Source organism: Pseudophryne corroboree, chromosome 5 (genome assembly GCF_028390025.1).
Source record: "Pseudophryne corroboree isolate aPseCor3 chromosome 5, aPseCor3.hap2, whole genome shotgun sequence".
Taxonomy (NCBI): domain Eukaryota; kingdom Metazoa; phylum Chordata; class Amphibia; order Anura; family Myobatrachidae; genus Pseudophryne; species Pseudophryne corroboree.
The window spans coordinates 744,504,378-744,523,051 of NC_086448.1; the positions used below are offsets into that span (position 1 = coordinate 744,504,378).

At 47.6% G+C, this 18,674-nt stretch overlaps 1 protein-coding gene across 3 annotated transcripts in view; it reads left to right on the top strand.

Annotated features, from left to right (window-relative positions):
* The first annotated feature begins 17,896 nt into the window (after positions 1-17,896).
* ESRP1 (epithelial splicing regulatory protein 1) overlaps positions 17,897-18,674 on the top strand; it is a 70,036-nt gene continuing 69,258 nt past the window's right edge. For all 3 annotated transcript variants that reach the window (XM_063924119.1, XM_063924121.1, XM_063924120.1), the window contains exons 1-2: positions 17,897-18,230; positions 18,422-18,550. In XM_063924119.1, coding sequence (XP_063780189.1) covers positions 18,096-18,230; positions 18,422-18,550 — 264 coding nt within the window. In that variant the 5' untranslated portion in view covers positions 17,897-18,095. The remainder of the gene's footprint in view (positions 18,231-18,421; positions 18,551-18,674) is intronic.

An 18,674-nucleotide genomic window follows, 5' to 3' on the forward strand; every position in this document is an offset into this window, starting at 1 on the left:
CAGATGGGTCTCTCCCGGCTGTCTCCTGAAGAAAGAGCCAGAAGGCAAAATTCTGGTCTTTGCCTGTACTGTGGGGGTAAGGGACATTTTTCTCGTAATTGTCCGAACAAGTTGGGAAACGCTTTGACCAGGTGAATTGTGAGGGGGTTCACCTAGGTCTGCAGCTTATCTCCTCGAATAACTCCCTTTTAGTCCCAATTAAAGTTTCCTTTGGCAGCCTCAGTTCTTCGGTGTCGGCTTTTGTTGACAGTGGAGCTGCAGGAAACTTTATGGATTTAACTTGGGCTAAGGCCTTAGGCATTCCTCAGTTACCTTTGGGTAGGTGTGTCACCATGCATGGCTTAGATGGGAGTCCACTGTCCAATGGGGTTATTTCTCTACGTACACCCCCTGTATTACTTACAGTAGGAGCTCTACATTTTGAAAAAATCGAGTTCTTCCTTACTCATTGCCCAGCAGTTCCAGTAGTTCTGGGTCACCCTTGGCTGGCCTTTCATAATCCCACCATTGATTGGCGGTCGGGGGAGATTTCACAATGGGGTACCTTTTGTGATAGGGAATGTATTACGTTTCCAGTCAGAGTAGCAGCTGCCATTCCTGAACTCATTCCTGTGGAATACCAGGAGTTTGCTGATGTGTTCTCCAAAGGCAATGCGGACATTCTGCCTCCTCATCGGCCGTATGATTGTGCTATTGAGCTTATTCCTGGTGCCGCATTACCAAAGGGAAGATTATATGCTTTACCCGGGCCAGAAACTGCGGCCATGAGTGATTATGTTAAGGAGAGCCTAGGGAAAGGATTTATTAGACCATCAAAATCTCCTTTAAGTGCAGGTTTCTTCTTTGTGGAGAAAAAGGATGGCTCGCTTAGACCTTGCATTGACTTTAGAGCCCTGAATAAGATCTCAGTTAAAAATACTTATCCTTTGCCGCTGATATCTGTACTCTTTGATCAGCTACGTTCGGCTGTGATTTTTTCTAAAATTGACCTTAGAGGAGCGTTTAACCTCATCCGAATCAAATCTGGAGATGAGTGGAAGACGGCCTTCAGTACTCAGTCAGGTCACTACGAGTACCTGGTGATGCCGTTCGGCTTGTCCAATGCTCCAGCAGTTTTTCAAGACCTCATTAATGATGTGCTCCGTGACTTCCTAGGGAAATTCGTGGTCGTTTACTTAGACGACATCCTGATTTATTCTGAATCAATGGAACAACATGTTACCCAGGTGCGTCTGGTTCTTCAGAAGTTACGTGAGAATCATTTATATGCCAAGCTGGAGAAGTGTGAGTTTCATGTCACGGAGGTATCTTTTTTAGGGTACATTATTTCCCCTCAGGGATTTTCCATGGAACCAAAGAAGCTCCAGGCCATCCTTAGTTGGGCGCAACCCACCAATTTAAAAGCAATTCAGCGCTTTTTAGGGTTTGCGAATTATTATAGGAGGTTCATTCATTCTTTTTCTGACCTGGTTGCTCCCATTGTAGCTCTGACAAAGAAAGGAGCGGATCCTACCAACTGGTCGCGTGAAGCAGAGTTGTCCTTTCGGGCCTTGAAACAAGCCTTTGTCTCGGCTCCAGTCCTCAGACATCCCAATCCGGAATTGCCCTTTGTTGTGGAGGTTAATGCCTCGGAGGTTGGAGTGGGGGCTATCCTTTCTCAAAAGGATCCGGAGTCTCTGGAGTTACATCCTTGTGCCTTTATGTCCAGGAAATTCTCCTCCGCTAAATCCAACTATGACGTTGGCAGTTTTGTTTCTCCGCCATGTTTTCAGACTTCATGGGTTGCCTACTGATATTGTTTCTGATCGGGGTCCACAATTCATCGCACAATTCTGGAAGTGTTTTTGTGCTTCATTAAAGATGAAATTGTCGTTAACATCCGGTTACCACCCACAATCCAACGGGCAAACCGAGCGAGTTAACCAATCATTGAAACAGTATTTGCGTTTGTATTCAGCCAAACTCCAGAATGATTGGTCCAAGTTTCTTCCGTTGGCGGAGTTTGCTTACAATAATTCCTGTCATTCCTCCACTAAAGTGTCTCCATTCTTTTCAGTTTTTGGTTTTCACCCCAGAGCTAATTCTTTTTTTCATCATTCCTCAGTCTCCCCGCTAACCTTAACCTCCCATCTCAGAGCCATTTGGAAAAAAGTGCACCTTGCTCTCAGAAAAGCGGCCTTTCGAGAGAAGAAATTTTCTGACAGGCTCCAACGTCCTTGCACTTTTAAGGTGGGAGATAGGGTATGGTTGTCGACTCGTAACATCAGGCTTCGACAATCCTCGGCTAGATTGGGACCCAAATTTATTGGGCCATTTCTTATTATTAAAAGAGTCAACCCAGTTGCCTTCCAGTTACGTTTACCAAGATCTCTTAGGATTGGAAATACGTTTCATTGCTCCCTGTTGAAACTATACATTTCTTCCAGTAGATTTCCAAGGAGGATCTCTCAGGGTAGATCTCCGGTGGATGTACAGGGACAACAGGAGTTCTTGGTGGAGAAGGTTCTCGATTCCAAATTGTCCCGGGGCCGGCTTTATTTTCTGGTGCACTGGAGAGGCTATGGTCCGGAGGAAAGGTCTTGGGTCTTGGATAAGGATCTTCATGCCCCGAGGCTCAAGAGGGCATTTTTTCGGGAATTTCCTCGGAAACCTGGCTTTAGGGGTTCCTTGACCCCTCCTCAAGGGGGGGGGTACTGTTAGGCGCCGGGGTCCGCTCGTCTGCGCGGCCCGGCGCCTAGCAACTAGGGACGCCGTGCGCGTACAGCCGCCATCACCCTAGCAACGCTAGACGCCGGGCGCGCTGAGCCGCACGGACCCTAGCAACGGGGACGCCACTGGCGGACCGCGTTCCCCGTTGCTGGGTCCTGTTTAATTAATAGGTGCACCTGATCTCTGGCCGTGCAGCAAGGCAGCTGCATGGCATTCATTCTAATCAGCTCTGTCAGCAGCTGATTGGAGGACTCCTGTTTAAATACACTCTCAGGGCTTCTCACAGACGCCGGTAATAGCTTCCTGCATGCTGTCTTTGGTTGCTGAGAGTCTGTTTCCAGTCTTGCTGTATCCGGTCGTTCCAGTCCTCTGAAGTCCTGTACTCGGGAGTTATCATCTCGTCCCTGGAGTCCTGACCGATCACCGTTTAACATCCAGTGGTGTTCGTGAGTCGCGGCTCTGCCGTGTGTAGCGGCTCGGCCGCTTTACCCTTTATTATTTGTGTTTGGAGCATTTTGCGGAGGGTTCCGCTTCCACAGGTCCACTCTGGTATCCGGCGGTGCCGGGTAGGAGTATTGGACAAGTGGATTTTGGTTGTCCTTTTCCCTGGCGGTTTTTCCGCACATACTTTAGGTTTTTTAGTTAGCTCGTAGCCCCTGGCCTGTTGTTAGCTAGAGGTCCTCTTGTTATCATCCTGCCTCGGATTTCCCTTTGTCTCTCATTAAGACCGGGGGGCATCGGAGTTGGGCAGACATAATCCGCCCGTCAAACGCGGCTGCCAAGGGCTCAAGAAACCATAATCTCGCAAGGGATTTCCGATAGCACGGGTGAGACAACAGAGTTAGGGCGCCAGGGGCTATTATTCTTTCCTGCTCCCGTTCCCAGCATTCCATTCCAGTGCTCCGGTCATTGTCATAAGATCTCCTCTGGCCAGGAGTGCTGGAATCATAACACCTTTAGTCAAAATCTCTCAAATAAAGATAGTCAATATCGGTGGTTCACGGCTCTGGGGAGTTCAGTGGAAATCGCAGTAAAATTGGAAATAGTCAATATCTCACTGTATGTGCACTTTAACACTGAATATGTCAACATGGCTAAAGTAAACCCATCACCTGCACAATGTCGACATTGACAGAATGTCGACACTGTACAGATGTCAATCTTTCCATTGGGCATACCTGCCAACTGTCCAGTCTTTGGTGGGACAGTCCCATTTTTTGGTTACTGTCCCGCCAGCCCAACCGGGGGCTGCAGTGTCACACAATGGGGGTGGGAGAGTTTGGAGGCCCCCTCTTACTTGCTGTGAAAAGATGCTGTGCCCATGCACACATCTTCTATTCATGGGAGAGAGGAATTTGGGCATGTCCAGCAGCTGCAGAAGCGCTGACCATGCCCCCACAGTGACAAACAAATGGGGGCGTGGCTCACAGGCATGACATTTCCTGCTAGGCCACGCCTCTAACAGTGAGGCCACACCCATTAATTTCAGGATGTGCCATGACAACATGTTCAATCTTGACATGATGTTCATGTCAACATTGTGAATATCAACTATATATACCACATGAGGGACAGTATAGTGGCAAAGTGGTTAGCAGAAGAGCTGAATGGATAGATAAAAAGGGGTTAGGTATGTGTGACTGGCGCTCGCCAGAGGTTCTATTCCCACTCTAAGGGTGTCGTGGACACCCACGAGTGGGAATAGTCCCTGTTGGTCGGCATGCTGACCATCGGGATGGTGAGGCGGCGGGATGTAGGTGCCAGTATTGTGACTGGCGGTCTCCTGACCTCCGGCCACATAACTACATCCCGATAAAAAGTCCTGTAATCTCAGTCAAATGCAACATAAAAAATGTTTCACACACATGACAGGATGGATCTGTGTGTGGCTAGATTATGGGTATTGAAGGACACATAAAAAATTGGTTGGAACAATTGGCAGCCAAAAAAATATATCTTGCATTCCTCTTGCCATGTTGTGGGAAAAAAACGCACATCTATGATCAAAATCCCTGACATGCGGGGGGACACCCAGCACAGGACTAGTCCGCCCACATGACGGATCCTGCCCCCTCCCCCGCAGTCGTGCGAAAGCATCGCGTAGCGGAGATTATTTCATACCTGGCGAGTAGCTCCCTGCCTACGCAGCCTAGCTGTGAAGGCAGGCGGCTGCCCGCCATGTTTTTGGCCATGGTGACTGTGCCGCGACCCGAAAATGCCACTGCAACGCCGCCGATGCGCCCCACGACCGCCTCTGCCTGTCAATCAGGCAGAGGCGATCGCACAAGTGCGCACATCTCACCGCGACCGCTGTTGTAGCAGCGCCCAGGTCTGAATTAGGCCCTAAATGCTAAAGTCACATTAACCAGCTTGTACACAGTACAATGGCCCTCATTCCGAGTTGATCGCTCGCTAGCCGCTTTTCGCAGCAGTGCACACGCTAAGCCGCCGCCCTCTGGGAGTGAATCTTAGCTTAGCTGAATTGCGAATGAAGTATTCGCAATATTGCGAAAAGATTTTTCTGTGCAGTTTCTGAGTAGCTCCAGACTTACTCTTCCAGTGCGATCAGTTCAGTGCTTGTCGTTCCTGGTTTGACGTCACAAACACACCCAGCGTTCGCCCAGACACTCCCCCGTTTCTCCAGCCACTCCCGCGTTTTTCCCAGAAACGGAAGCGTTTTTTCACACACACCCATAAAACGGCCAGTTTCCGCCCAGAAACACCCACTTCCTGTCAATCACATTACGTTCACCAGAACGATGAAAAAACCTCGTAATGCCGTGAGTAAAATACCTAACTTCTTAGCAAATTTACTTGGCGCAGCCGCAGTGCGAACATTGCGCATGCGCAGTTAGCGGAAAATCACACCGATGCGAAGGAAAATAACAAGCGAACAACTTGGAATGAGGGCCAATATTATAATGAAGTGTCATGTACATAAAACAGAACAGTCTCAGGACAGCATTATTAATAAATATCAAAATTGCATTTAAAATGTACAACATAATTAAACAGACACAAATACAAAAATACTAATTATATTCAATGCAAACATAATTTTTCTCCCCTATAAGAATCAAACAGAGTCTGCCTCTCCTTCTGCGGTCTGAATGCAAATATCAATTAAGTATTATTTATTTATTTCCAGTTATTTATACAGCGCACACATATTCCGCAGCGCTTTACAGAGAATATTTGCCCATTCACATCAGTCCCTGCCCCAGTGGAGCTTACAATCTAGATTCCCTATCACACGTACACACATTCACACTAGGGTTAATTTTTTTGTTGGGAGCCAATTAACCTGCCAGTATTTTTTTGGATTGTGAAAGGAAACCGGAGTGCCAGGAGGAAACCCACGCAAGTACAGGAAGAATATACAAACTCCACACAGTAGTGTGAACAGATGGCAGTGACTTCATATAATATTGCAGCAACAGTAATAATTGATATACTATCATTGGGATGGGTCCAAGCGTAATCGGCCAATCAGAAGAGACTGTAAATTATCAACATCATTGGTGCGTATTTTACACCAAAGCACCAGCGAGAGATTTACCTCTTGACAGGCACAGATGCGTTTATGTCCAAATCTACCTTGGTTGTGCACTTACTGTGTACTCAGGGGCAACAAAATTGTGGGGGCCCCCACTAATCACACATATAGCAGGGGCACACATCTCCCACACACAGCAGGGACACAGCACACAGCCCACCCAACCCTCACACAGCCTTCTACAGTAGGGACACACAGCTATGGCGCTGCGAACATGGGGGTTTGTCACCGCACAGGGAGAAGGGGGACAGGCGGCCGCTGCACGGAGAGCTGCAGCTCACTTACATGATCCATGAACTGGAGGAAAAGGGAGGGCTGGGACAGCCAGGTCTCTCCAGCGAGTGGCCGGACAGTGCTGAACTGCTGATCCGCGGCTGAGGCAGGGACCACACGGACACAGAGTAGTAGCTGGAGATAAGACCAGCGTGCCAGATCACCCACACTGCCAGCTCCCGCCCACTGCCTTGCATTATTTCACTCACTGGTTTGTAAGTAAAGTAAAAAAGCAAGCAAGTGGGCAAAATCATGCTGCACTGCAGATGTGGCAGATGTAACATGTGCAGAGAGAGTTAGATTTGGGTGGGGTGTATCCAAACTGAAATCTAAATTGCAGTGTAAAATTAAAAGCAGTCTAACATTTGTGGGCTACATGCAAAAGCAGCCAGTATTTAACCTGCACAGAAAAAATTTATAAGTATTTGATCCACTTACATGGCCACATGGTTTGTTCCATACTTGCTCAGGGATGGACTGGCCCCAGGGGCTGGCTGGGCAGGTGGGCAGGGTGCCATCTGCCCCCCGGGCCACTGCGATTAAAGTGTTCCAGGGCCATCTGACTGCAGATTTCCTGTGAAAAGCTGGACCGCTTGCTTGAGTCTGCCCCCCCCCCCCCCCCCCCCCCCGGGCTGAAAGCTGCCAGCCAGCCCCTGACTGACCCACATGAGTACAGGTGGACCCCCCCAGTGGGCCCCACTGTCTGGGGGGGGGGGCACCTCCTCCTCTAGGGTTCAAGTTCTAGACTGTGCACTTGAATTATACATATGTTACATTATACCACTTTCATACCAAAAGCTGCTGGACTTACCTGGGAATACGGTCCCGGGGTCATGCAGGGACATTCCCGGGTCAGGCGCCTATCATACCGCAGTCAGCAGCCCGGGTTGCTGACGTCTGCGGCGGGGGCGGCGCTAGAGTTCACATGATCTCAAAGTGCTGCCCGTACATACGGAGTGAACGGGAGCCGGGTCGCATCGACCTGGCTCCCGTTCACACCGCAAAGTGAGCCGGGTTGAACATGGGTTCAACCCGGCTCAAGAGCAGGGTTGAAATACTGGGTCGCTGGACCCGGCATTTCAACCCCGGTACCCTTTCATACCGTACGTGAACACGGGTTATGCGCGTTCATGTGCCAAAATCCTGTGTTCAGAGACGCTGGTGTGAAAGGGGTATCACAGTATATTGCACATGACTATGGTGTATTTTCTTCAATGCATTGCAGTAATCTGGCACATTATCATGCATGCACTAGCAGATATATATATATATATATATATATATATATATCGATCTGGAAGAAGAAATTCAGAAGAACGCACCCATAGTGCAAATCAAATTTATTTCTTAGAGCGCCTCATTAAAATGAAACACAGGTTTAGATATGCTAGCAGTGCCGTAACTAGGTATGTGCCGGCGGTGCCTGGCACACAGCGCATGTGCACTGAGGGCGCAGGACCGCCGGCAACACGTGTGGGTTGCCGCTGCTCAGTGCTCGTCTGCAGAGCAGGACACTAGATGTGATTGCCGTATGTCCGGTCCTGTGCCTCCTTGTCTCCCAGTCCGCCTGTCTGTGCTGAAAGGGGGCGTGACCACGGGTCCACGATTAGGCCACGCCCCCGACTTTGCTGTTTGGTCTGTCTGCATCCATCTCTGCTACAGCTCTCCTTGAGGTAAAGTTGGCACGAGGGGAGGGGGGGATGTGTGTGTGTGGTGTGACTGTAGGTGACAGGGGGTAGGTGTGTGTGTGTGTGTGTGTGTGTGTGTGTGTGTATGTGTGTGTGTGCTGTCTGCCATAATGTGTAATAAGGGGACGCCGTCTGCCGTAATGTGTAATAAGGGGACGCCGTCTGCCGTAATGTGTAATAAGGGGACGCTGTCTGCCGTAATGTGTAATAAGGGGACGCTGTCTGTCGTAATGTGTAATAAGGGGACGCTGTCTGTCGTAATGTGTAAAACAGGGCACACTGTCTGCCGTAATGTGTAATAAGGGGGACGCCGTCTGCCGTAATGTGTAATAAGGGGACGCTTTCTGCCATAATGTGTAATAAGGGGACGCTGTCTGCCGTAATGTGTAATAAGGGGACGCTGTCTGCCGTAATGTGTAATAAGGGGACGCTGTCTGCCGTAATGTGTAATAAGGAGACGCTGTCTGCCGTAATGTGTAATAAGGGGACGCTATCTGCCGTAATGTGTAAAACAGGGGACACTGTCTGCCGTAATGTGTAAAACAGGGCACGCTGTCTGCTGTAATGTGTAATAAGGGGGACGCCGTCTGCCGTAATGTGTAATAAGGGGACGCTGTCTGCCGTAATGTGTAATAAGGGGACGCTGTCTGCCGTAATGTGTAATAAGGGGACGCTGTCTGCCGTAATGTGTAATAAGGGGATGCTGTCTGCCGTAATGTGTAAAACAGGGCACGCTGTCTGCCGTAATGTGTAATAAGGGGGACGCCATCTGCCGTTATGTGTAATAAGGGGACGCTGTCTACCGTAATGTGTAATAAGCGGACGCTGTCTGCCATAGTGTGTAATAAGGGGACGCGATCTGCCGTAATGTGTAATAAGGGGACGCAGTCTGCCATAATGTGTAATATGAGGGCGCAATCTGCCGTAATGTGTAATAAGGGGATGCTGTCTGCTGTAATGTGTAATAAGGGTACGCTGTCTGCCGTAATGTGTAATAAGCGGACGCTGTCTGCCGTAATGTGCAATAAGGGGGACGCTCTCTGTCGTAATGTGTAATAAGGGGACGCAGTCTGCCGTAATGTGTAATATGGGGACACAATCTGCCGTAATGTGTAATAATTGGATGCGGTCTGCCGTAATGTGTAATAAGGGGATGCTGTCTGCCGTAATGTGTATTATGGGGATGCTGTCTGCCGTAATGTGTATTATGGGGATGATGTCTGCCGTAAAGTGTAAAACAGGGGACGCTGTCTGCCGTAATGTGTAATAAGGGGACGCTGTCTGCCGTAATGTGTAATAAGGGGACGCAATCTGCCGTAATGTGTAATATGGCGACGCAATCTGCCGTAATGTGTAATAAGGGGATGCTGTCTGCCATAATGTGTAAAAAGGTGGACGCTGTCTGCTGTAATGTGTAAAAAGGGGACGCTGTCTGCCGTAATGTGTTAAAAGGTGAATCTGTCTGCCATAATATGTAAAAAGGGCTCTACCTGGTGTAGTGGTGCTACTGTGTGGCGTAATTTGAATAATAGAGACTACTGTGCACAGTAATATGAATTGGTATTATTTTGTGGCCACACCCCTTCCCCATGAAGCCGCGCCCCTACATATTTTTTGCGCGCCTACGGTGCGCACTGCCCCTGTTTTGCATAGAGGGGGGGGGGTGCCGAGGCTGTTTCTTGCACACAGCGCTAAAATGTCTAGTTACGGCACTGTATGCTAGTACCCTTTCAGACCCACTCTTTGGGCCAGTTTGTGCACATGAACAGACTCCACAAGGCAGTTACACCAACCACTTTATCCAGAAGCCGGGACCATGCACTGCGCCGGTAATCCGAGCCCGTCCGGCCACCCGCAGCGATCACAGGGAGATGTATGCACCAAGTGTAGAGAAGCAGACGTCTAGCAAGCTCCGTCCCAACGCGTTTCGTGGATACTTCGTCAGGAGGCTGGCTTGCAGACGTCATCTAGAGCTTAATATACTACCTCACATATTGTCCCAAGCAGTTTTCAATAATTAGCGGTAGATGAACAATACTCAACCCACCAGCTTTACATACAGATTTTAAACACGGTTACAGCATATAGCACAAAAATTTAAAGTATTACATATAATTAAAAAACATTTTGTTTTCAGAGTTTAAATAAACACATACAACAATTGCTAGTCTTTTAAAAACATCTGTCCCTGACTGCTACATAATCCTTTTAAAAATTAAAAACATCATAAACCATAATGTCTGAAATATATATATATATATATATATATTTAACTGTAATTCTTGCCCGTAGACCACATATATATTTATAAATTCATAAGGGGCCATAATTGAAATGAAAATGACATAAACACACACACTCATTCTGCCGTCCGTTTACTGCTTTATAGGTGTGTAGTTGGTGATGGTACTTCAGTCTATCTCATCTCTGTGCTGTCTGGGTGATAGGATGTTCTGCTGCAAGTCCTGATGATGGTACTAATTGGACCGAAACGTCACGCCGACAATCTCTTTTGCACGATTGCACTTCAATATGGTCTGTAAGTAATAAATGGACTATTTTTTCAGCTATAAGCAAATTGCTCCTTTTTTTTTGATTATTGAGTGCCCAGTTTATAATTATTGTATATATATTATAGACACACATATATATATTTATTATATATATATTGTAACAAGCGACTTTCCATCAGTCAAGACGCTGACACAGTTGTATGAAAGAAATGCAGACCGTTTACTTCCACAGCATAGTAACAGACTTTTCACAGCAAGTTTCAATGGGTACCTTAATTAGGCACCAGTTCATAAACAGCATGTACACAATCTTATGCTCCCTGTCTCTAGCCCACTGACCCATCCTCTATCGCCTGGCCCCTTGTTGGCATCAGGAGCCCTGAGCCCTTGCCCTAACGAGCTTTATAAAAGTGTGGCACAGGTGTGCCTGATTGCTGGGAGCACTTGCTCCAATACCTGGACCGGATCTTAATGGATGGGATCTCATGTATGAAATTGCAGGGTATTTCTGTATATCAACAGCAATACAATACCATACCCTCCAACATGACCCGCCCCACTAGGTACAAAATGCTCTGTTTCTGGACTTCCCTCTTAATTTATTATTGCCATCACCTGTGAAGAAACAGCTTTCTTATCATTTAACTAGTTCAACACAGGTGATGGAAATCATAAATTAAGAGGGAAGTCCAGAAACAGAGAATTTTGTACCTAGTGGGGCGGGTCACGTTGGAGGGTCTGCAATACTATAATTTCAAACTGCCAGATAATTAAAGAGACAACCTGCTGTGTCCCAACACCTCCCTGGGCTTCCTCTTGGTCCAGCCCTAAACCCAGGTCGCCTTAGCTCGGGGCACCCGAACTGTTGTGCCCTGTCCTGCAAACACATATTTGCCTACCTGACCCTCTCCATGAGGGAGAAAATGCTGTTCCTGGACTTTCCTGGTAATGTATGATTGCCATCACCTGTGGTGAAACACCTTTCTTATCAATTAACTAGCTCACCACAGCTGATGGCAATCATACATTACCAGGAACAGAGCATTTTCTCCCTCATGGAGAGGGTCAGGTAGGCAAGTATGTGCAAACACCCGGGGTGGCATCCGGACTGGCCTGCCACAATGTATATATATATATATATATATATATATATATATATATATACACAAATCAGATTAATCAGGTGCGCTCAGTATAGTTGCAAAAAAAATATCTTTAGCCAGTAAAGCTTAAGATCACTTCTCTACAGTCAAAGGAGAGTGGGTGCACCAGTGTCCTTCTTTTAGCAGAACCGCTGCTCCCCCGCCATCATAAATAACCCGGAATTCCACGGGAGACAGGTATCTAAAAAGAAAGACAGGGGGGGGGGGGGGGGGGGGGGGGGGCGCTCCATAGTGCAAAGTCAATTTTAAAAGCACACAAACACTCCGGTTCAAAACACAACGTTAATTGCCCGTACCAGAACAAAATCCGCTGTGGGCTTAATACCACATGATTTACACACATATGCCCCCGTCAATTCTCCAAACCTCCGGCAGATCTCCTGAGACAGGACCACAGCCCCGTGCCGCTGGACCGCTGGAAACAGCCGCCGCACTTCGGGACACCGTCACTCGTCGATGGCTACCGAGGCAGGAGGGGGCCCGACCACACACGTCAGCAAGCCACGCCCCTACGCGTTTCGTCACAGACTTCGTCAGAGGGCTGTCCCGACGTGCGGTGGCTGTTTCCAGCGGTCCAGCGGCACGGGGCTGTGGTCCTGTCTCAGGAGATCTGCCGGAGGTTTGGAGAATTGACGGGGGCATATGTGTGTAAATCATGTGGTATTAAGCCCACAGCGGATTTTGTTCTGGTACGGGCAATTAACGTTGTATTTTGAACCGGAGTGTTTGTGTGCTTTTAAAATTAAAATTGACTTTGCACTATGGAGCGCCCCCCCTGTCTTTCTTTTTAGATATATATATATATATATATCAAGGGGCCCAGCCCATGCACTCTCTAATGGTTAGGCAAACCAATGTGATGTCTGGTCACACCCCCTCTGGAGACTGGACACACTCCTAAACATTGGCCCCCTACCACTGCATTCCCCCGTGGGCCCTTCATACCCAAGTCCGACACTGTACTTGCGTACCCTCCTGGAAGCTGCTGGAGACTCACGATTTTTGGACTAATCCCCTGCAGTCCCGGAAGAGTAGGCGACTCTTCCGCATCTGTCAGGATGATGTAACAATCACCGGCAATCACAAGGCCACATGAAGGGGGTGGAGCTAAATTATAAGAATTAGTAGTTCAGCTCCGCCCCTCGTCACGGACCATCAAATCGCGGGTGTATTCCCTTGAGCTCCACTCCTCACCGCAGACCCGACACTGGGGGACAGGGCCTAATGAAGAGACCGTTTGGTCCCGTCCCCTGAAGTGACACGCAGTGTCTCCTCTCTGCGCTGCTCCCGGAGAGAAGACTGAAAAAGCAGGGAAGTATGGTTTGTTCCAGATACAGAGTTACTTGCTTTTTTTGTTTTATTCACAAGCCGGAATCAGGCTGATTATGAGATAATGTATCCTATTGAAAGAGCTTGAAGTTTGCGGGGATTTTTTAACAGGTGCTAATCCCCACTCTTTTGTTGTCTTATTCTTTAAGGGACACTACAGATAAAAGTGTGATATTGTCATTATTATGACTTCTCAAAATTGTAACAAATTAAAGTACAATGTAAATACTAAATTACTAGCTGAACCCTGGACAACAAATGCTAAATCTTAGCAACATAATAAATACCTGTCTATCTGGTTTAGCTGTTTTACAGCTAAGATAGTTCTCCTCTTCAAAGTGAGACGTCATTGTGTGAAGTGTATGGACCTCTGAATGGTATAAATTAGCATACTGTAGTTTGTTTATATACACGATGGTTAGTATTATAGTATTATATTATATGTGTATATAGTCCTGGGTTCCAGTCTATATGATGAAGTGTTTACTACTTAGACTCTTTTGAACTGCTATATGCATTTATAAAGGCCTTAATTAATATTGTTTTGAAATTTCCATTATAAACCAACAGAGCAGAGAGCTCCAGGATTACATTACACCCAGGGTGTACGACTTGTCTTGTCCTAAACACTTTAATAACTGTAATGAGCCCAACAAAGTCTAACGTCAATCTCACCCATTTCATCCAGACACCTGTCTGCTCCTGACCATAGAACCTGAGATGGGTTCTAATATCTCTGCTGCTGGGATCCCGTATGCAGAGGTCGTACGAAAATATGCAAATGTCGCATCTGCCGGGATTTGTACTGAGATTCCCCCAGGCAGCGTCTGAGATCCGCAGCTTGTGTACGAAGACTGAGCCATCGGACACACACGGGTCAATAATCAACCTTACAGTTGTGCAGCATGGCCATCGCAGATGCTAGAGCCATTTTGATTGCATATGGGATTGCAGTTGCAAGTTGTAACACGCCCCAGGTTGCAGCACGCCTTCATTTGAGTGACCAACCTTCCCGATACTGCCCACAAATGCTCCCTGACTGTCAATCACTTTGCCAATAAATCCTCACCACGACCGCCATCACAAGACCATCGCAGTATGTGCGCAGTACGACATAGATGCATAAAATCGCTCCACTGCTCCAAACATCGACATTGCGTCTAGGGCAGCATGGATGGTGTAATGGTTAGCATTACTGCCTCACAGCATTGAGGTTGTAGGCTCTATTCCCACCACAACCCTAACTGTGTGGAGTTTATATATGCTCCTCATACTTGCGTGGGTTTCCTCTGGGTACTCCAGTTTCCTCCCAAATTTAAAAAATATACTGGTAGGGTAATCGTCTCTCAGCAAAAAAAATGAAGTGTGTGTGTGTGTGTGTGTGTGTGTGTGTGTATAGGCAGACTAGATGGGCCAAGTAGTTTTTATCTACCATCAAATTCTATGGGATATATTTACTAAAGTGTATGTTTTTAGATGTGGAGACGTTGCCCTTAGCAACCAATCAGATTATACTTATCATTTATCTAGCACTTTCTAGAAGATAATAGCTAGTATCTGATTTGTTGCTATGGCAAAACTCCATTTCTAAATCCACACTTTAGTAAATATACCCCTATGTTTCTATATATCTCTGACACAGGTCCATAACACTGACTTTCTGACTACATTAAGCCGGACTCAATGAATGTGAACATCAAGGGGCGTATTAATTAAAGTCATTTTGCAATAAATCCCCCGAAAATAGAAATTTTGGGGAAATTCCAGCAAAAACGAATACGCCTTTCACACCGCACAAATAATCCGGTATCGACCCGGTATATTGCCGGGTCGATGTGGGTCACTGTGCAGTGTGAATGGGGTCACTGACGAATTCCCGGGTTGCCTGACCTAGTATTTCAACCCGGGAATAAAGAAGGGTTATTACCGGGTCAGGTGCAGTGTGAACGGGTTGCCGGGTCAATGCGACCCAGGACCTTTTCCACAGTATAGGCAGAGGTGGCGTGGAAATTTTCTCATCTCCCATCGCCGCCTCCACACTCGCCCCTGATGCCACCTCTGTCCCCGCCCCCGAATGCAACCCGAACCGGCAGGCCAATGTGAAAGGGTCCAATGCTGGGACGCCCCCAGGAAGGACCCGTTTCCAAATCCCGGGTGCGACCCAGCATTGCGATCTGAGGGGCTGATTCAGGTTGGATCACAAAACACGATCCAACTGCAAAAATTACCAAAAGATTGCGGGCGCATGCGCAGTGCCCATCCTGCGCATATGCCTACATTTACTGCGGGCACCCACAAAAAATGCGAATGCCTATGCCTGTCAATCAGGCAGTGGCGTTCGTGGGGCCGGGGGGGGGTGCAGCGCTCTGTTTCCTAGGCAGAGATGGATCATTGTATGGACGTGGCTACAAAACAGGGGGAGGTGTGGTGTGAACAGGGCGTGGCAGGGGTGTGATCGGGGCTGCTGCTTGATGTCACACAATCAGAAAAATGGCAGGAGGCTACCCCATCATATATTGCGATCAAGCAGAATTTCCGGTGCAACTGCAATTTCTGCTTGGTCAAGGGGGGGGGGGGGGGGGGGCGTGGGCGATGGGCGGCCCCCAGCATGCGATCACAAGGATTGCAAATTCTGTTACTTGGCAGAATTTGCAATTCTTACTGAATTGGACCCTGAAAACGGTATAAGTATCTCCTGGGGGTAGGAGGGAGACAGATATCTCCAGCATTTGCTGCATTACTTCCATTTCCGAGTGCAAAAGGGGGGCTGCTGGGGCTGCTAAACTGTCAAATTTACCAATTCTGGAGCTTGGCATAGGCAGAAAATAACCTATAGTATACTCATCCACATTGTTTTCAGAGGAGGAGCCTAGTATGGACTCCTGCCTGTCAGTCCCCACTGACATATGCGCAGCCCAACAGCGGCTTATGCACAGCACACTTACCGGGTTCATACTTGGAAGGAAAGTTATAACTGTAGTTATCACTTTGCTTCTTGCCCTGTCCCAGGAGAGGGCTTTTTGAGAAGCTCTGTCCTGGCAATCCAACTATGATAAATGCATGCAGTAATTTACATTACAGCCGTGTGAGTTGGAGCATAATTATCACCTCACAACTGCAATAAAAATGTGCTGGTGATAGAAATTCCCCATAATGTCAGTTAGTACATGACAGCTTCAGAGACAGCAACCTGACCCATTTCCTCTACTCCTAATGTGGTAGAAAATGTACTGCAGAGCATTATAATGGTACATAATATGAACTGGGGGCACTGTAATGTGGCATAATATGAACTGGGGGCACTAAAGTGTGGCATAGTATGAACTGGGGACACTGTATGTCATAATATGAATTGGGGGTACTGTGTTGTATAATGTGTACTGACAGCCCTACATTGTGACATATTGTGAACGAGGACGGTAATATGGTTCAGAAAATAAACTAAAGCACTGCTAAGGGGCATAACAATAACTAGGGCACTACTATGGTTAAAAAAATGAACTAGGGCACTATTATGTGGCATAACATTAACAGCTGCTGCGGAGGGGTTCGGTATGAAATACCGGTGGCTGGGATGCCGGCGGTCACATGACCGACAGTGGCAACCCGACACTGAAGATCCCGACAGCGGAAGGGGTAAGTATTTTAACCCTAACCCCCCTAGTGCCTAAGCCTCCCCCGGGCCCTAACCAGAACCCTGATACTTACTTTCGGGATGTCGACTGTCAGTGTTCCGGTGGCAGTTTCCTGAGGGGTGTCGGGATTCCGGTGTAGGTCACATGACCGCCAGGATGCTGATTGCATCCCCTGTGGAGAGGTGTCTCTCTAGAAGGACAGGGGCCCCTTCAAATGCTGCTATGGGGCCCAGAATGCTCTGGCTACACCCCTGCTCTGGAGTACTCTGCCATATTAACATATTGACATAACTTTTGCTCATAAAATATCCAATTTTCCTAATCATCACCTGAATAGTATTTTAATGTAGTAAGAAACTACATTATCACATTACATTATTGAGCTGGCTTGTTTTTGGTTGTTGTGTTTTTTTTTTTTTTGCAGCCATGCAACTTATAGATAAGAATATATATCTGTAATTCACTAGTAAAACATTATTTTTATTAAAATATGTATTCAATTGGATTTGCACGTTAAATAGACATGTAATATACTGTATACGGGTGTTTAGAACACGCATTGGTAAAATGCCAGCGGCAGACAGTAAATAAGGTATAATCAGTCACTTGTGACTTATTTGACCTTGATTTAGGACTAACAATACTTAAAATGTTCCCTGACCTCCCCATTACACACCGACAATGGCTATGAGTGAAACAATACGTGTACAATACAGATTGGCAGTGGAATATTGTTTCCCTCAGCGCCTGAAGGTGGAGCCCGAGAGACGGCGCCCGAACCCAGCCGAACAAGATGTACGGAAAGAGCCGAAGCGACCTGCCCAGGTATCTCTTACCTGGAAGACCACGTGGTAAGGGGGGCGGAGCAGGCACATCCCAATGACAAGTCTCCAGCCACTGCCAGGCGCCTAGCAGGGGTGCAGCCTGCATTGTATTGGTTACCTCACTGCTGTGCAAAACAAAAAAGAGGCAAAACCGGCCTCTCCCTCCCCTCCCCCCCCAACCTGGATCCTCCTGCAGAGTGAGTGCAGGTCCCCAGGGTGTCCTGTTCCATATCTATAGGTGGAGGTGATTCAAGGTGTAGGGTGGTGTTGTGTTTTTTTTCTTGTGGGGGGGCTTTTTTCTTTCACTTTTTGGGGGGGAAGGTGAAAGTTTTTTTGTTTATTTGGTTTTTATTTTGTTTTGTATATATCCTTTTTGGTTGTTTTTTTTGACACTTTGTAACCATCATGACTGCTGCTTCCCCGGATTACCTGGTGGTGCTGTTCACTACCACTGCGGGTGCAAACTGTGCTAAACTGGGCTCAGATGAGAAAGAAGTCATCCAGCTGTTGTGGAAAGTGATAGATTTGGCTAACCAGAAGGTGAGTGTGCCCTCACCTGGGGGCAGTGGAAGAGGGGACACCTGGAGCTTCACCTGTGGGGAGAGAAAATATCAGTGTTCTGCAAGCAGCCTATAGGTGGGCTGCAGTATGGGGCAGCAGTGCTACCTGGGCCCCATTGCACACACACACACAGATAATGAGATTACACGTTGTGCTGCTTTGTGTTCCAGGTGGGGGAGCTGCACGACGTTAAGGTCAGACCTGATCACCTGGACCTGACAGAAGAATGCAAAGAAGCCACAAAGATGGAGGCAGAGAGCCTGTACTTGGCCCCACAGCTAGAACAGGCTCTGCAACAGGTGAGTGGCCCCTCACCCTTGCAAAATTCCCCCTCCGGCTAAGGGAGGGAGCCTGACACCTGAATGTGCATTGGGTTATCATGGAGTGACAATCCTCAGGGCTATTTAGCCAGATAAATGCATG